Consider the following 16,340-nt stretch of genomic DNA (forward strand, 5'->3'; position numbering starts at 1 on the left):
TCATCAGAAATTTCCATAAGTCTTAAGGTCTGTAGTTTATAATATTATAATATTCTGTTAACAGAAGAACATAAAGCTAAGCGTACTGCGCATTCTTTGTCCTTTTTGGAGCGCTTTCACAAGGATCATGATAAGTACTATACTCCAGAGACTAATCACTCAGTCATTCTACAGAGACTAAACGTCAATCCAGTGAGTGGCATCTCCCAAACACCCCTCCGAAGCCACGGAAATTCAAGCAAGAACCTTCAACAAGGAAAATCATGAAAGCCATACTTTTTATAGACTTTCTGCATCAAGAAATGACAGTAAATGCAGAGAGATACTGTGGAGCATTCAAAACCGCCCGCAAGGTTGGTCTTTAGCGGCTTCGTTCTGCTTCACGATAATGCTGGGCCTCACGTCAGGGTAAGAACACAGACGTAGCTGGACAAGTTTCGATGGGAAAAACTGGATCATCAACCATAAAGCCCTGACTTAGCACCACCAAACTTTCATCTTTTTTCCAAAACTCAAGGAATTTGTTGGTAGGAAGCGCTTGGAAAATGATGACATGTTGAAAAAAACTATTACTAACTGGTTTAACTGTCAGGTGGCAGAGTTCTTTGATGATGGGATCCAAAAGCTGTGCCACGAGTTAAAAAATGTTTAAATGTTCATGGTGACTTTGTAAAGAAGTGAATAAATGTTCATAGATTAGTGATACAATTTAAGTTTATACTTTAAAATTATATAGAAAAATATACCTATCTTATATAACTGACATTATAACAGTATATTACAATGTGGAACTAATCTCAATGCTTTTTTATAACCCAAAGTAAAAAAGCAAATGATTCTTAGTGGTTTAGTAGACTCTAAGAACAGCAAACATTTTTTAAATAATGTACATATTATGTCCACTTTGAACTTATTGGACAATACGATAAGGAAACATCTAATATGACGTATTAAATGTTTATATAATGAGTTTTTTTTTTATATAAAACAATAAGAAACATTTGTCTGATGAACACCAGAACTCTGACAGTGTTATATCATATATATATATATATATATATATATATATATATATATATATATATATATATGATATTGCATTTAATGGTCATCGAATTGCAAAAGCCTGATCCACACTTAATGCAGAGCCCACACCCTCTAGGCCCTTTGGATATAATGAACGATACCGAACGTCCACTGAAGTCAAACTGCATTTACCTTAAACCTTTTATCAATGTACCTATGCAGTAGAATATGAATGAAGACACACTTCACCCTGTTTTACTTCCTTCACTTCCTACAAATCAACTCCTAATACTGAGAACGAAAAGTGTTATTTTATGAAGAAACAGCATTGCGATGTTTAAAAACAACAGTCTGTTTATAACTATAAAACCAGAGAACTGAAATTTCTTATTGAAGTGCTTGCAGGATAAATGTTTTCCAGGTTTACTTCGTGGAATTTATCTCGCAGTCCAGCGGCTACTCAACAATTATAACTAAACATACTCGGATGTCAAGCTTTGTTCCTCCTGTTTTGAATGACCACGTCGTGAAGCCAATTCTGGTAGAAGCTGACTCTTGTATAGACGCCTGGAACGTCTGCACGGCCACAGCCAACGCCGAAACTGACTATACCGACCTGGAACCAGCGTCCTCTGTCCTCGCAGACCAGTGGTCCTCCCCCGTCACCCTGGTGCAAACACAGATCAGACGTGTAAACATCGTGAGAAAGGGCTAGAACTATCGGTTTATTCTACTATTTACACGGATTTTATTGGTATTTTTATTAATATAAATATCCATCTTCTGTAAATATGTGGATAGTGAATCTGATTTCGTACATAGGCTGCGTAGTGGATTCATTTTGTTCTACTTTTACTAAACAATCGAAACGAGAGACTAAATACTAAATACGGGAGACCTGTAAGTCGACCAAATTGCTAAAACGATACGATATTATCTACTTCTACAGGTATTTAGAATTCTGGGCTCTTCCGCATCATGTAAACTGTTCAGTATAGGAACACTATCTCGTTTTTAAATTCAGCCTACGCTAAAAAGCATAATTTTACTTATTCAACATTTCATTACAAAAGTTTTATCACTTATTGTAACTTACCAAAAGTTATCTAACACTTTGCAAAATAACATAACTTAATAATCATCTTATCTACTGCTTGGATGCAACCAATTTTATCCTACCTTTCATGACTATAAGAATTTTTACTATAAATTGAACATAATTAAATGTTCATACATTTTAACGGTATTGGACCTCTTCCAGCTTCAAATACAGCGACAAACAATAATACATCCTTTTTATAACGAAAATTATGAACTTTGTTTGTTTGTTACACTGTTCTTAAAAAGTTTCAAAACTTAATGCCTTACACATAAAGATACAACATTTAGAAATTCTGAAATGCCAAAAATTGCATAAAATATACAAGTATACATTTTAATGGGTTATTTTCAGCTCTTCCTACCTAATAGCCTTGTTAAATATTTAATAAAATTACAAAGTTGCAGTTATTATTTTTTACAGTAAGAGATGTAAATAAGTGATAAGTAGATACAGTTTTTTTACAAAATATAAAATATCACCTGAAAGATGAAACGCACAAAATTGAACCAAATAGATCGAGGCTAGATCTGGCCAAAGTTCACTAACACAATAATTTTATCATGAACACAATATATTTTATCATATGTTTAACAATAAACTAAGCTAACTAACTATTTACCTATTTTTATAACTATTTTCACTTCAATACAAATGTTACTACAACAATAAATCGTATATTTTACAAAACAATCCGAATACTGTAAAACATGTTCACTGAAAATATTGCAGACGCGAACCAAAGGTTCAAAAGAATGGCAGCTAACTGAACGTATACATATAAAGTATACACTACTTGTTTTGCAGAAACAACAAATACACAATTAGTTTATTTTAGCCAATAGAAGACCTCTTTAGCTTGAATTATATCATTTTACCTTGATATCTTCTAAATTACACAAACAATAAACTTTTTGGATAGAAATATTTTTGTGGCTCTTGCACAGAAAAATACTGATTCCAGACGTAAAATAATGTATTAATAACTCAAAAATAGTTTGTTGTAGTAAAAGACTTACAACAGGAAAGATTTCGTGTTGATTTGAGCTTTCAGCGGTACATTTTGGATGGCCATCGTCTACGAACCAACCCACCTGTGATTTTTCAAAACTTATGCAAACGTCAGCTACCGGGGGGCAAATTCTCACGTTATTACATAGTTTTTATTACAATTATACAAACTAAGCGGCTTTTAAAGATTCGCATTATGTTTCGATTTATATATAAATTACTAGCGTATGAAGTTTGGTGATTAGTAATAAATGCTGCTTAAACGACCATATTGCAGCTGCACGGCCACCGAAGGTGATATTCGCAGAATTTCAAAATAGCTCCATGGTCGTTCTAGGGTTAAGGCTAAACGTGCCGGGATTAGTTCCAAACTGAAACCACCACGGAGCAGTACTTAAATGAGACAAATTATATTTTAGTTTTTATAATAATAAAACTATAGTGTATAACTTCTATTTAAAAGTTGAAACTTAAAATTTGCAGGAAGTAATTTTTAAACAATGAATTCTTAAACTTTTGCTTCTGAAATCGGTTGAATAATTCGATCGGATAAATCACGGTTTGATAAAATTCGCATTTCGCGACAAAATAAGTCGTTTCTTTTTTGGGCATTGCTTCCGGTCTCCTTTCCCCACCCCACAACCTCAAAACACTGTAACGTTCCGATCCCATCAAGATACAATTAATTGATTACAAATCGCAAGCCACTATTACATTTCAATCACCTATCCTTATTCCTCGTACTATGAATAATATATTTGTTGAATCACCAGACGACAGCTTCTTTATTTGTAATTTTCGTAATTGTGTATTATATCACATTCGACATGGAAATATCCCTGGACCTGTACCCTCCATCGCAAGAACATACACACAAGTACATGTTGATTCCCCAGACAAAAAATTAAAAATAGAATTTACAAACACTACTTATTGCAGCTCTTTACTGTTGGTCGCCCAATATTCCTGTATAATATTTTGGTATGTAAATCATGAAGAACGAGAACTGCCGGGAGGCATGGTGGCGCATCTCTAGCAAGAAATTAATACCGGAAATGACGGAAAACAGGATTCAGTTCGAACTATTCAACCTATTTTAAAATTTAAAATTCCAAAGTTCATGAAAAATCTCACTCCAAAAAATTATTTCCAGCAAATTTTTATTTTGAGATTTCAAATAGAAGTTACGTATTGTTTAATATTAATAAAATAGGTTTTAAGACTCTACACAACAAATTCCACTATTATTTAGTTTACATATCAGTTTTCAAAATTAAAATCGGTTGAAATTTAAAGAAGAAAAGAGATTAAAAATTGTCACCACATGGATGGTACCACCCATACATTGTCCTGCATGCTTAAGGAATTTGTTGGTAGGAAGCGCTTGGAAAATGATGACATGTTGAAAAAAACTATTACTAACTGGTTTAACTGTCAGGTGGCAGAGTTCTTTGATGATGGGATCCAAAAGCTGTGCCACGAGTTAAAAAATGTTTAAATGTTCATGGTGACTTTGTAAAGAAGTGAATAAATGTTCATAGATTAGTGATACAATTTAAGTTTATACTTTAAAATTATATAGAAAAATATACCTATCTTATATAACTGACATTATAACAGTATATTACAATGTGGAACTAATCTCAATGCTTTTTTATAACCCAAAGTAAAAAAGCAAATGATTCTTAGTGGTTTAGTAGACTCTAAGAACAGCAAACATTTTTTAAATAATGTACATATTATGTCCACTTTGAACTTATTGGACAATACGATAAGGAAACATCTAATATGACGTATTAAATGTTTATATAATGAGTTTTTTTTTTATATAAAACAATAAGAAACATTTGTCTGATGAACACCAGAACTCTGACAGTGTTATATCATATATATATATATATATATATATATATATATATATATATATAAATATATATATATATATGATATTGCATTTAATGGTCATCGAATTGCAAAAGCCTGATCCACACTTAATGCAGAGCCCACACCCTCTAGGCCCTTTGGATATAATGAACGATACCGAACGTCCACTGAAGTCAAACTGCATTTACCTTAAACCTTTTATCAATGTACCTATGCAGTAGAATATGAATGAAGACACACTTCACCCTGTTTTACTTCCTTCACTTCCTACAAATCAACTCCTAATACTGAGAACGAAAAGTGTTATTTTATGAAGAAACAGCATTGCGATGTTTAAAAAGAACAGTCTGTTTATAACTATAAAACCAGAGAACTGAAATTTCTTATTGAAGTGCTTGCAGGATAAATGTTTTCCAGGTTTACTTCGTGGAATTTATCTCGCAGTCCAGCGGCTACTCAACAATTATAACTAAAAATACTCGGATGTCAAGCTTTGTTCCTCCTGTTTTGAATGACCACGTCGTGAAGCCAATTCTGGTAGAAGCTGACTCTTGTATAGACGCCTGGAACGTCTGCACGGCCACAGCCAACGCCGAAACTGACTATACCGACCTGGAACCAGCGTCCTCTGTCCTCGCAGACCAGTGGTCCTCCCCCGTCACCCTGGTGCAAACACAGATCAGACGTGTAAACATCGTGAGAAAGGGCTAGAACTATCGGTTTATTCTACTATTTACACGGATTTTATTGGTATTTTTATTAATATAAATATCCATCTTCTGTAAATATGTGGATAGTGAATCTGATTTCGTACATAGGCTGCGTAGTGGATTCATTTTGTTCTACTTTTACTAAACAATCGAAACGAGAGACTAAATACTAAATACGGGAGACCTGTAAGTCGACCAAATTGCTAAAACGATACGATATTATCTACTTCTACAGGTATTTAGAATTCTGGGCTCTTCCGCATCATGTAAACTGTTCAGTATAGGAACACTATCTCGTTTTTAAATTCAGCCTACGCTAAAAAGCATAATTTTACTTATTCAACATTTCATTACAAAAGTTTTATCACTTATTGTAACTTACCTAAAGTTATCTAACACTTTGCAAAATAACATAACTTAATAATCATCTTATCTACTGCTTGGATGCAACCAATTTTATCCTACCTTTCATGACTATAAGAATTTTTACTATAAATTGAACATAATTAAATGTTCATACATTTTAACGGTATTGGACCTCTTCCAGCTTCAAATACAGCGACAAACAATAATACATCCTTTTTATAACGAAAATTATGAACTTTGTTTGTTTGTTACACTGTTCTTAAAAAGTTTCAAAACTTAATGCCTTACACATAAAGATACAACATTTAGAAATTCTGAAATGCCAAAAATTGTATAAAATATACAAGTATACATTTTAATGGGTTATTTTCAGCTCTTCCTACCTAATAGCCTTGTTAAATATTTAATAAAATTACAAAGTTGCAGTTATTATTTTTTACAGTAAGAGATGTAAATAAGTGATAAGTAGATACAGTTTTTTTACAAAATATAAAATATCACCTGAAAGATGAAACGCACAAAATTGAACCAAATAGATCGAGGCTAGATCTGGCCAAAGTTCACTAACACAATAATTTTATCATGAACACAATATATTTTATCATATGTTTAACAATAAACTAAGCTAACTAACTATTTACCTATTTTTATAACTATTTTCACTTCAATACAAATGTTACTACAACAATAAATCGTATATTTTACAAAACAATCCGAATACTGTAAAACATGTTCACTGAAAATATTGCAGACGCGAACCAAAGGTTCAAAAGAATGGCAGCTAACTGAACGTATACATATAAAGTATACACTACTTGTTTTGCAGAAACAACAAATACACAATTAGTTTATTTTAGCCAATAGAAGACCTTTTTAGCTTGAATTATATCATTTTACCTTGATATCTTCTAAATTACACAAACAATAAACTTTTTGGATAGAAATATTTTTGTGGCTCTTGCACAGAAAAATACTGATTCCAGACGTAAAATAATGTATTAATAACTCAAAAATAGTTTGTTGTAGTAAAAGACTTACAACAGGAAAGATTTCGTGTTGATTTGAGCTTTCAGCGGTACATTTTGGATGGCCATCGTCTACGAACCAACCCACCTGTGATTTTTCAAAACTTATGCAAACGTCAGCTACCGGGGGGCAAATTCTCACGTTATTACATAGTTTTTATTACAATTATACAAACTAAGCGGCTTTTAAAGATTCGCATTATGTTTCGATTTATATATAAATTACTAGCGTATGAAGTTTGGTGATTAGTAATAAATGCTGCTTAAACGACCATATTGCAGCTGCACGGCCACCGAAGGTGATATTCGCAGAATTTCAAAATAGCTCCATGGTCGTTCTAGGGTTAAGGCTAAACGTGCCGGGATTAGTTCCAAACTGAAACCACCACGGAGCAGTACTTAAATGAGACAAATTAGATTTTAGTTTTTATAATAATAAAACTATAGTGTATAACTTCTATTTAAAAGTTGAAACTTAAAATTTGCAGGAAGTAATTTTTAAACAATGAATTCTTAAACTTTTGCTTCTGAAATCGGTTGAATAATTCGATCGGATAAATCACGGTTTGATAAAATTCGCATTTCGCGACAAAATAAGTCGTTTCTTTTTTGGGCATTGCTTCCGGTCTCCTTTCCCCACCCCACAACCTCAAAACACTGTAACGTTCCGATCCCATCAAGATACAATTAATTGATTACAAATCGCAAGCCACTATTACATTTCAATCACCTATCCTTATTTACTATGAATAATATATTTGTTGAATCACCAGACGACAGCTTCTTTATTTGTAATTTTCGTAATTGTGTATTATATCACATTCGACATGGAAATATCCCTGGACCTGTACCCTCCATCGCAAGAACATACACACAAGTACATGTTGATTCCCCAGACAAAAAATTAAAAATAGAATTTACAAACACTACTTATTGCAGCTCTTTACTGTTGGTCGCCCAATATTCCTGTATAATATTTTGGTATGTAAATCATGAAGAACGAGAACTGCCGGGAGGCATGGTGGCGCATCTCTAGCAAGAGATTAATACCGGAAATGACGGAAAACAGGATTCAGTTCGAACTATTCAACCTATTTTAAAATTTAAAATTCCAAAGTTCATGAAAAATTTCACTCCAAAAAATTATTTCCAGCAAATTTTTATTTTGAAATTTCAAATAGAAGTTACGTATTGTTTAATATTAATAAAATAGGTTTTAAGACTCTACACAACAAATTCCACTATTATTTAGTTTACATATCAGTTTTCAAAATTAAAATCGGTTGAAATTTAAAGAAGAAAAGAGATTAAAAATTGTCACCACATGGATGGTACCACCCATACATTGTCCTGCATGCTTAGACGACTAACTGATTTTACGAGTATAATTACTTTGAGACACAAGTTGGTGTAGATTTTAGACTTTTAAGTGTGTGTTTTAATTCATCTGTTTTTTTTTGTTTTTTGTTTTTTTAATGATTAGTTTCAACTTTTTTAAGCCTGAAAGGCATTTATGAGATCTTTGATAAAGTTGTACACTTACGTCACAAGCATCTCTACCTTCGGCGCCTGCGCATACCGCTGTAGGTGGTAAGGAAAATCGAGCGCCAAAACTGGTCCGCAGCGCTTTCTCGCAGGCTTGATTCTCCCATAGGGGAACTGGAATCTCCTTCAGTACCACAGAGTGGTTGGAATCTATAACGTATTATGGTTGTAAACATCAAACAAATACTAAAAATAACATGCCACCCGTAAAAATATTTCGGAGAAAATCTTACACTACCACATAATATAGTGTTCACAAAAGGCTGTCACAAACTTCCGTGGGTGATATTATTAATGATTTCAAGCAAAACATATTCTATAAATATAGGTTGAAAATGTGTAATTAGCCGCTAGCTGCCATTTGGTATTTTTTGGAAAAAGTTACTATATCTAGAACTAAATAACCTAAAGAAACCAAATTTAGCCAGTTTTGAATAGATAAGTGAAATATTTTTTAATAATTTTGTTATTTTCTTTAGTTTAAAAAAAAGGCGTCAGTTGAACATGGTTAAAGTCAAATAAGAAAACAACCAGTTAGTTATAAAAACTTAACAAGATACCAACAATTTGAGCAATTTCATTACAATTCCAACGCTACTTGTTTCAACGAAATCAACTCATAAGCGAGCACGACCACTTTGAATGTACGCTTGCACAGGCCATGAGACTTTAGACTACAGTGCAAGGTAGATCCTGACAACCATTTATGAGTTAAACAGGTTCGATGTCGTGTTATTCTAGTTTAAAGCTTTGCGACTCGCCGGACAGAGTATATTGACATCTAGGGGACCTATGGCTTTACGTGGAGTTCGCACCACTGTTGCACCGGTCTTTATTGATATGAATTAAGAACCTTGTGATTACCTTCGGTTTGTTTCCCCCAGCCAGTGACGTAGCAAGTCTTATTCCTGGAGAGGGGGAGTTGATCGGATGGGACGCAGACAATGTCGATGTTACTGCGGCGCCTAGCAGCCTTCTCCAAACGTACAAGGGCCAGGTCGTTCACAAGGGTCTTGTTGTCGAAATTCGGATGAACCACCACCTTGAACACGATATAGTTGGTCAAATTGTGTCCTATGGTATTTATATTTCCCGTTCTCAAATTACAAGTTTGAACTAGGGGTAATATAGATTATTTTCACAAGCTTTTAAAAATCCGTGCAATAATTTCAAAAACGCAACAAACCATATTAAATATTAAATAAATTGTAGAGACCTACTGTACTGTGTGCTTTAATTTTTAAGCAAAACACTCTGTTCAGGTAATTATTATTAACCATATACAGAGTGGCGCAGAGAAACGGGAAATTTTGAAGTTGTTGTTGGTACACCTGCAAGTCTCGTAGGAGTTGGGGATGGAAGTCATGATGCCAAGTAGTAACGGACATTTAGTTCAGATGAAGCAGTGGAGTGGTGCGGAGCGTGCCGTTGCCGTGAGAGCGTATTACAAAAATGGTGATAGTGTAACAGCACACAACGAGTGTTTCGACACCATCATGATATTCCTCCCCGCGGTTGAGTTCCTTCTTCACATGTCATATAACCATGGTTTCGGAATTTTAAAGAGACTGCTTCGGCCATAATGAAAAAACATCCTGGGCGTATAGTGACAGTTCGAACCCCAGAAAATGTTGATGTTCTGCGAGTCACAGTGGAAAGGAGTTCGCGTCGTTCTGTACGAAAAATCGCCTCATCATTGCGACTTGAGCATCGGGGTGTGCAAAGAATATTGTACGGCATGCAGTTTCATCCTTACAAGCTTCAGATTGTTCAAGTTCTAAACCCAAATGACGGTGAATTACACTTACATTTGTGTGAGCAGCTACTGACTAAAATCAACGAGGACGCAAATTTCCTTGATAATCTTTGGATGTCTGATGAGGCTCACTTTCATTTAAATGGGCATGTCAATAAGCATAACATGCGTTACTGGGCTCGCAGAAATCCCGGTGAACTTCATCAACGTCCGTTACACAGCCTTAAAGTTACTGTATGGTGTGCAGTGTCTTGTCGAGGGATAATTACTTCTTTGAGGATGGTAATGGTTCCACTGTAACTGTCACATCTGAACGCTACATTCAAATGGTGAAGACATTTTTTGCTCCATGGCTTCATGCTTTTCCAGATATTTACATTCAGCAAACCTGGTTTCAACAGGATGGAGCCACCTCACACACTGCCAATCTGTCAATGGCAGCACTGAGGTGTTTGTTTGGGGAGCGCATAATTTCAAGGAACGCTAACGTCACTTGGCCTCCACGGTCTCCAGACCTCTCAGTATGCGACTTCTTTCAATGGGGACATCTAAAGAGCGTTGTGTACCAGACTAGGCCAAGAAATCTTCTTGAGCTCAAAACTCAGATTGAATAACACGTCGCCAACATCCCAGAGAACAAATAGCGTCGCACAATGATACATTTTCGAAATCGATTGAACGAATGTGTTAGACGCAATGGACAGCACTTACCTAATGTTATTTTTTTAAAGTGGCTTTAGATTTATTTTTATTTCCAACATTTCTCATGTAATTTCCACTGTTGCCTAACACATTTTAAGCATTAAAAAGCTGTTTGTACAAATCATTGGTTTATTATGATTATTTAAAAATTTCCCCTTTCCCCTGTATTTGTTAATATTAGTACTGTAACTATACAAAAACAATGGTAAGAGCAACACAAAGCCATTTAATATAGCAACACTTGGAATCTCCTTTTATTAAATACTATCTAGAATAATAATATCAATAGCAATAAGATGTCCCCAGAGTGGAGCAAGAGTTAGAGTTTGGCCGTTGTGAATATATCTTCGCTGTTGAATCCTGTTCTCTTTTTGTTTAAAAAGAGCATGCCGCGATGATTCCTCCGATGTCTAATAAAATGAGAAAACCCAAAGTCATTTAGGTACACAGTACTCATAACCTATTCCACACATAGTAATGAAATGTGTTGTGATTCTTATATTTTTATATATGAATTAAATATCACTTTGTATTTACAAGTCAGAAGTACGTCACACCATTTGAAGTGTAACAGGCTTGGCGGAGTTGCTTGTAAAATCTCAAATCTATAGATCATTTCGTTCTCTAAATGTCCTGTGGACATATAGCTGGACGGTGATAAAACAGAATATTTTTCATCCCTCCGGCAGATTAAAGAGAAATTGTGTCAACCTATTGAGTGCGAGGCTTCAATGACGCTCACCACAATTCCATTTAACTAGAAATAAAGTGTTATTCGAAAATAAAAGTTTACAGATTAAATCTTTCTCAAAACATATTGCCTCATGATACATAGACGAAGTACATCTACACCCGGCCTCCGGTTAGAGACTAGGGGGCCTACAAAATGTATAGGGTATTTAAAACACTAAAGAAATCTGTCAGAATTATTTTTGAAATTAAAACTCAGAGAATGGTATAAAATTGCCTTCGGGAAACTTGGATTGTTTACCTTAGCCAGCCTCTATATTTTACATGTCACCTTGTACTACCGATTCATATGTGAACTGATTCAGGGCAGTTACGTTCACCAGTACGAGACCAGAGGCAGGAACAACTTCAGATCTGAACAGCATAAAATAACTACGTTCGAACACTTACCGTCTCAAGTTGGTGTCAAGATAATCAATAAGCCCCTTGGAGATCTCAAACGAATCAATGAACCGAAACCATTCAAATTTCGATTAATACACTTTTTGTCAAAAGCATTTTACTCTGTTGATGAGTTTGCGGTTGTCCGCTGTGATTATAATTATTATCATTTTATTTCTCCTTTTCTTGTATCCAAAATATGCAAACTACGAATATATTGATTTACATATTAATATGTGGAATTGTGTCTATGATAACTTAAGATAGCTTTAGTTTATAGAATTTTAATGAATATTATGAAATGGAGTTTGCAATACAATTTTGTCAGTTGTCTTTACCCCAATACAGACTTATTATTATTACTATCGGTGAGCTAGGGAAGATATTAGAACACAAGAGTACGCTGAAGTCATATCCTGTCACCAATTTGTACTATTGACTTTCAATCTATTTTATTTTATTTCAACTCTATAAATAAAAGTGTTAAATGTTGAAACCTCATACGATTATACTCAGCTTTTTTATAACTTCATTTATTTTGCTATTTTTTTTTTCATCATGGTTATCCATAATACCAATGTAAAAATGTTCGCTGGCATTGAGCCAAATCCCATGGATTGACATGTACCATCATCGAACTCAGTGTTACCCACATAAAATTAAAGCTTCACACAAAGTTCAAGTCTATATTGCAGTACAGTTTCAAAGATATCAAGTGGATAGACAGACAGATAAAAATTAAACTGTTCAAACTCTCAAGTGATAGTTTCACTTCGCTAATATTCAGCAAAAACAACTAAACCTTTACGATAAAAATAAAAATCGTTTGGATGCATATTAATTTTATCCTAAATAAGACATATCCCGTACAATTCTGCTATTACAAATAAGGATCTAACATTGTTTCAGGTTTCACGTTGTTCTTACGGAGTAAAGCGCAAGGTCTTTCCAGTACTTAACGAATTAGGATTAGTATCTACTACACTCATACTGATCTTTTCCAGTGGTTACTGTTTCATGTAACAGCTCACTCTAATATTGTATAAGATGTTAATAATATTTGTTGTGGGAATTTTGTAGCATCTTTTGTCCTCTATTTATGATTTTGTTATTTGGAGAGAAACAGAAATCAGTGAAGCTGTCAGGAGAATAATTAGTCTATAAGTTTTCTTTCAACGGAGACTATCATATATTGAGTAAATTATTTACTAAAGGGTATGAATTTAGCTTTTTGATGCGGATTATTACAAATAGCGCTAATGCATTTTACGCAGTGTCTTAAACTTAGTGAATTATAAAGACTATTTGTGGCTGAATTAGCCCTATAGAGGATTAGTTTTTATAAATTATGTAAAAAATTAGTACACTTACAAAAAAGTAACGGAATCTCCGAGATTAAACACAGAGAAGGTAAGCGAGATAAACACCATGGCCTTGAAACTGGTGAAAAAGTTTCGAAAAGATTTTTGGCATTATCCTTTAACCGTTTTTATTACTTGGCACTGGACTGTATTCGGGATAGACAATCTATCAAAGAGAGAATTCCTTTAATACTCCTGTTTTTTTAAATAAATTTAATTTTCATGTTTCCGCTATTTCCAAAAGTGGTTGAATTCGATTTTAAAATATTCTTCTTGTTTCCAGCGAGTATTTAAAATCTTCATTTGCATATAACATCGACGCGGCGATAATTTAATTGCAAATTGTTTCTGGAATTTCCATGTTCCATTAATATTGTCTAAATTATCTTCTAGTTCCTTAAGTACGTTCACAAATACGTCTGGTTAAACTGTACAGAAATATCGCAAAGAAATAAATGAATCATGCCAGTACGGGTAGCAATGAAGACTTATTTTGAGAATGGGACTATTGTCTCTGGTTATTTAATCAAAGCTTTCAACGTCTATATACTGTATGCCTGACATATGATATTGCACAATATTCGTTTTCCAGTAATAATACCTCGTACTCCGGCTGGGAAGCAGTACCATGATTTAATTTCGTGAAATGTAGGCCATGTCACTCACGTTCAGAGTCACATTTATGCGAGTGCTACTACAGTGATTGTATCAAGGCTCTCTTAGGGATTGTGATTGAACTATATTATTTGCGAGTGTGAAGGGAATAAAGTGATATTGGGACTCTCACCTCCCTCCAACACGATATGCTGCGGGTACAGGTATCTCAACAAAGCCAATAGTCTAAATATTGGGGAATTTCTTTAAATCACCTCAACGGCTCTGGCGAGTGATACGAAATTGAGATAAAACATACATTACATATTTTAAACTCTTTTTGTATTATATTTTCTCATTATTTTAACCAATTTCAAATTCTTGAGAACCATTTAAACCGTAAAACCATTCATGGGTATTAAAATTTTATTTTTCTCTTTTTTTAATGCCAGAAAATTTTTTAAGTAACAAAAAATGTTTTCGCTAGAAATATGTATTGGACCTTGCAAAAGAATTGCAAAGCCATTGAGGACATTTACCAAATTTATATTAAGAAATAGTGTTTAAAATTTGGCTTGTAAAATGTTAACACGAGTCGAACATACAAATTATCTAACGTATCACACTAAAATCGTGTTCGGAAACTTTGTGTAATAAACATTTAATCTATCCTATCAGGCTTGTTTTTATCAACTTCCTCCTGGTATTGAATAATTTAACAAAAAGGAGGCTTTAGCATCATTACTTTTAATGTAGCCCTATAATAATAGAATTAATCAATTATCTACCTAACAAACTTCCTCAAATATTATCCCTATTTCCCGTACTCTACAATTGGTAACAATTTTGGATCAATTTAATGTTAAAAATGTATTGGAAGGCGGATGACGAACAAAAAACACTTTCATGCTAATCCTTAAATTTTTATTACATTCTAAAAATCATTTTATATCAAAGAATCAGACTCCAATCAGTGGTGGTGCTCACACATTCTTACCTTCACGTGTATCCAGTTAATATGCCTTAGGTGATAATTGACAATTAACACTGTTAAACGAGCTTCTAACGTGGCAGAGGATACGCTCGTGAAAAGCGGTCGCTTTTAAAGAAATAGGATTCCCCATAGGGGATGGAATTTTGTTAACCACTTATATCTACGACTGTGCATGTTAATGCAATTACTAGAAGTTGAAATGGGTTCAGATGCAGCCTGAGTGAGTATTGGAGCAGTTTATGTGAAAAATTAAAAACAAATTTTCTGGGAACATTTTTATATTGTCTTATGTGTAACGATGATGTGTTGAGAAACACGCAAAATAAATAAATGTGTACAAAACTGAGTCCAATCATGTGACATTTCAACACGTGACATGTAGGCTTACAAGATGAGCAATGGACGTGAAATATTGAATGCAACTTCAGCGAAGCCCGTTGCTCATGGCGTACTCCTATCTTGTTTTTTTTTAGTCTAGAATTTGACAGATTAAGAGAGAGCGTACCTGGGCCACATTTCGCTCCTCATGCTCCGTAGGCTCGTCCGTAGTGCTGACGTCATGCTCACCTAACCGCACCTTTAGCAGCTGAATGGATCGAATGCTGTAACATTTCCAACAAACTTTTAGAGAAATCCTTTAACTGTTATATCCATTGAGATGGGCAAAATAATTTGATATTTTATAATTATTTATCACGATATTTAACGTAATTCTTTGGTGTTTATTTTCTGGCAATTTTTTTGTTTAAATTTTACCATTTTATTTAAATAAAGTATAGATGGCTCCAAAATTTTTCGGTTTGTCCATTAAATTCTTAAAACAAGTACAGTCTGTTTCGTATCCCTCCTGCACGTATCTATGTTTTACTTATAGATTTGACCTCTTACGTTTGTGGTATGAACAATAACGTTATAGTTATTAGAATAGTTATAGAATCCAAGACTAGTCACTCTTAGTTAAGAATAATCCAAACATGTGTATTATGATTATATAATGCAATTTATACTGAAGACTGGTTTTACCTTTATGTTAAAACTGTGTGTAGCATATTTAATTATTGTAACGAGCAAAGCTTAAGTAGCAACTAATTTAAACTAGGTTAACTATAATACATTGATGAATATTGTACATATTT

The 16,340-nt window shown here is 33.9% G+C and overlaps 2 protein-coding genes across 2 annotated transcripts in view; both read right to left on the reverse strand.

The window, feature by feature from the left end:
* Positions 1-1,054: 1,054 nt before the first annotated feature.
* Positions 1,055-3,200, reverse strand: LOC124355688 (putative inactive serine protease 43). Its single transcript, XM_046806849.1, has 2 exons — positions 3,186-3,200; positions 1,055-1,756 (listed from the first exon to the last, which is right to left on the reverse strand). Exons 1-2 carry the CDS (start codon positions 3,198-3,200, stop codon positions 1,517-1,519), a joined length of 255 nt encoding a protein of 84 aa, XP_046662805.1. The 3' UTR covers positions 1,055-1,516.
* The window catches only part of LOC124354185 (phenoloxidase-activating factor 2-like), a 32,265-nt gene continuing 18,606 nt past the window's right edge, over positions 2,682-16,340 (reverse strand). Inside the window, exons 5-8 of the mRNA XM_046804457.1 lie at positions 15,710-15,806; positions 9,531-9,708; positions 8,665-8,816; positions 2,682-5,683 (exon numbers count right to left, since the gene is read on the reverse strand). Coding sequence (XP_046660413.1) covers positions 5,507-5,683; positions 8,665-8,816; positions 9,531-9,708; positions 15,710-15,806 — 604 coding nt within the window. The 3' untranslated portion in view covers positions 2,682-5,506. The remainder of the gene's footprint in view (positions 5,684-8,664; positions 8,817-9,530; positions 9,709-15,709; positions 15,807-16,340) is intronic.

Source organism: Homalodisca vitripennis, chromosome 2 (genome assembly GCF_021130785.1).
Source record: "Homalodisca vitripennis isolate AUS2020 chromosome 2, UT_GWSS_2.1, whole genome shotgun sequence".
In the NCBI taxonomy this organism is placed as follows: Eukaryota; Metazoa; Arthropoda; class Insecta; order Hemiptera; family Cicadellidae; genus Homalodisca; species Homalodisca vitripennis.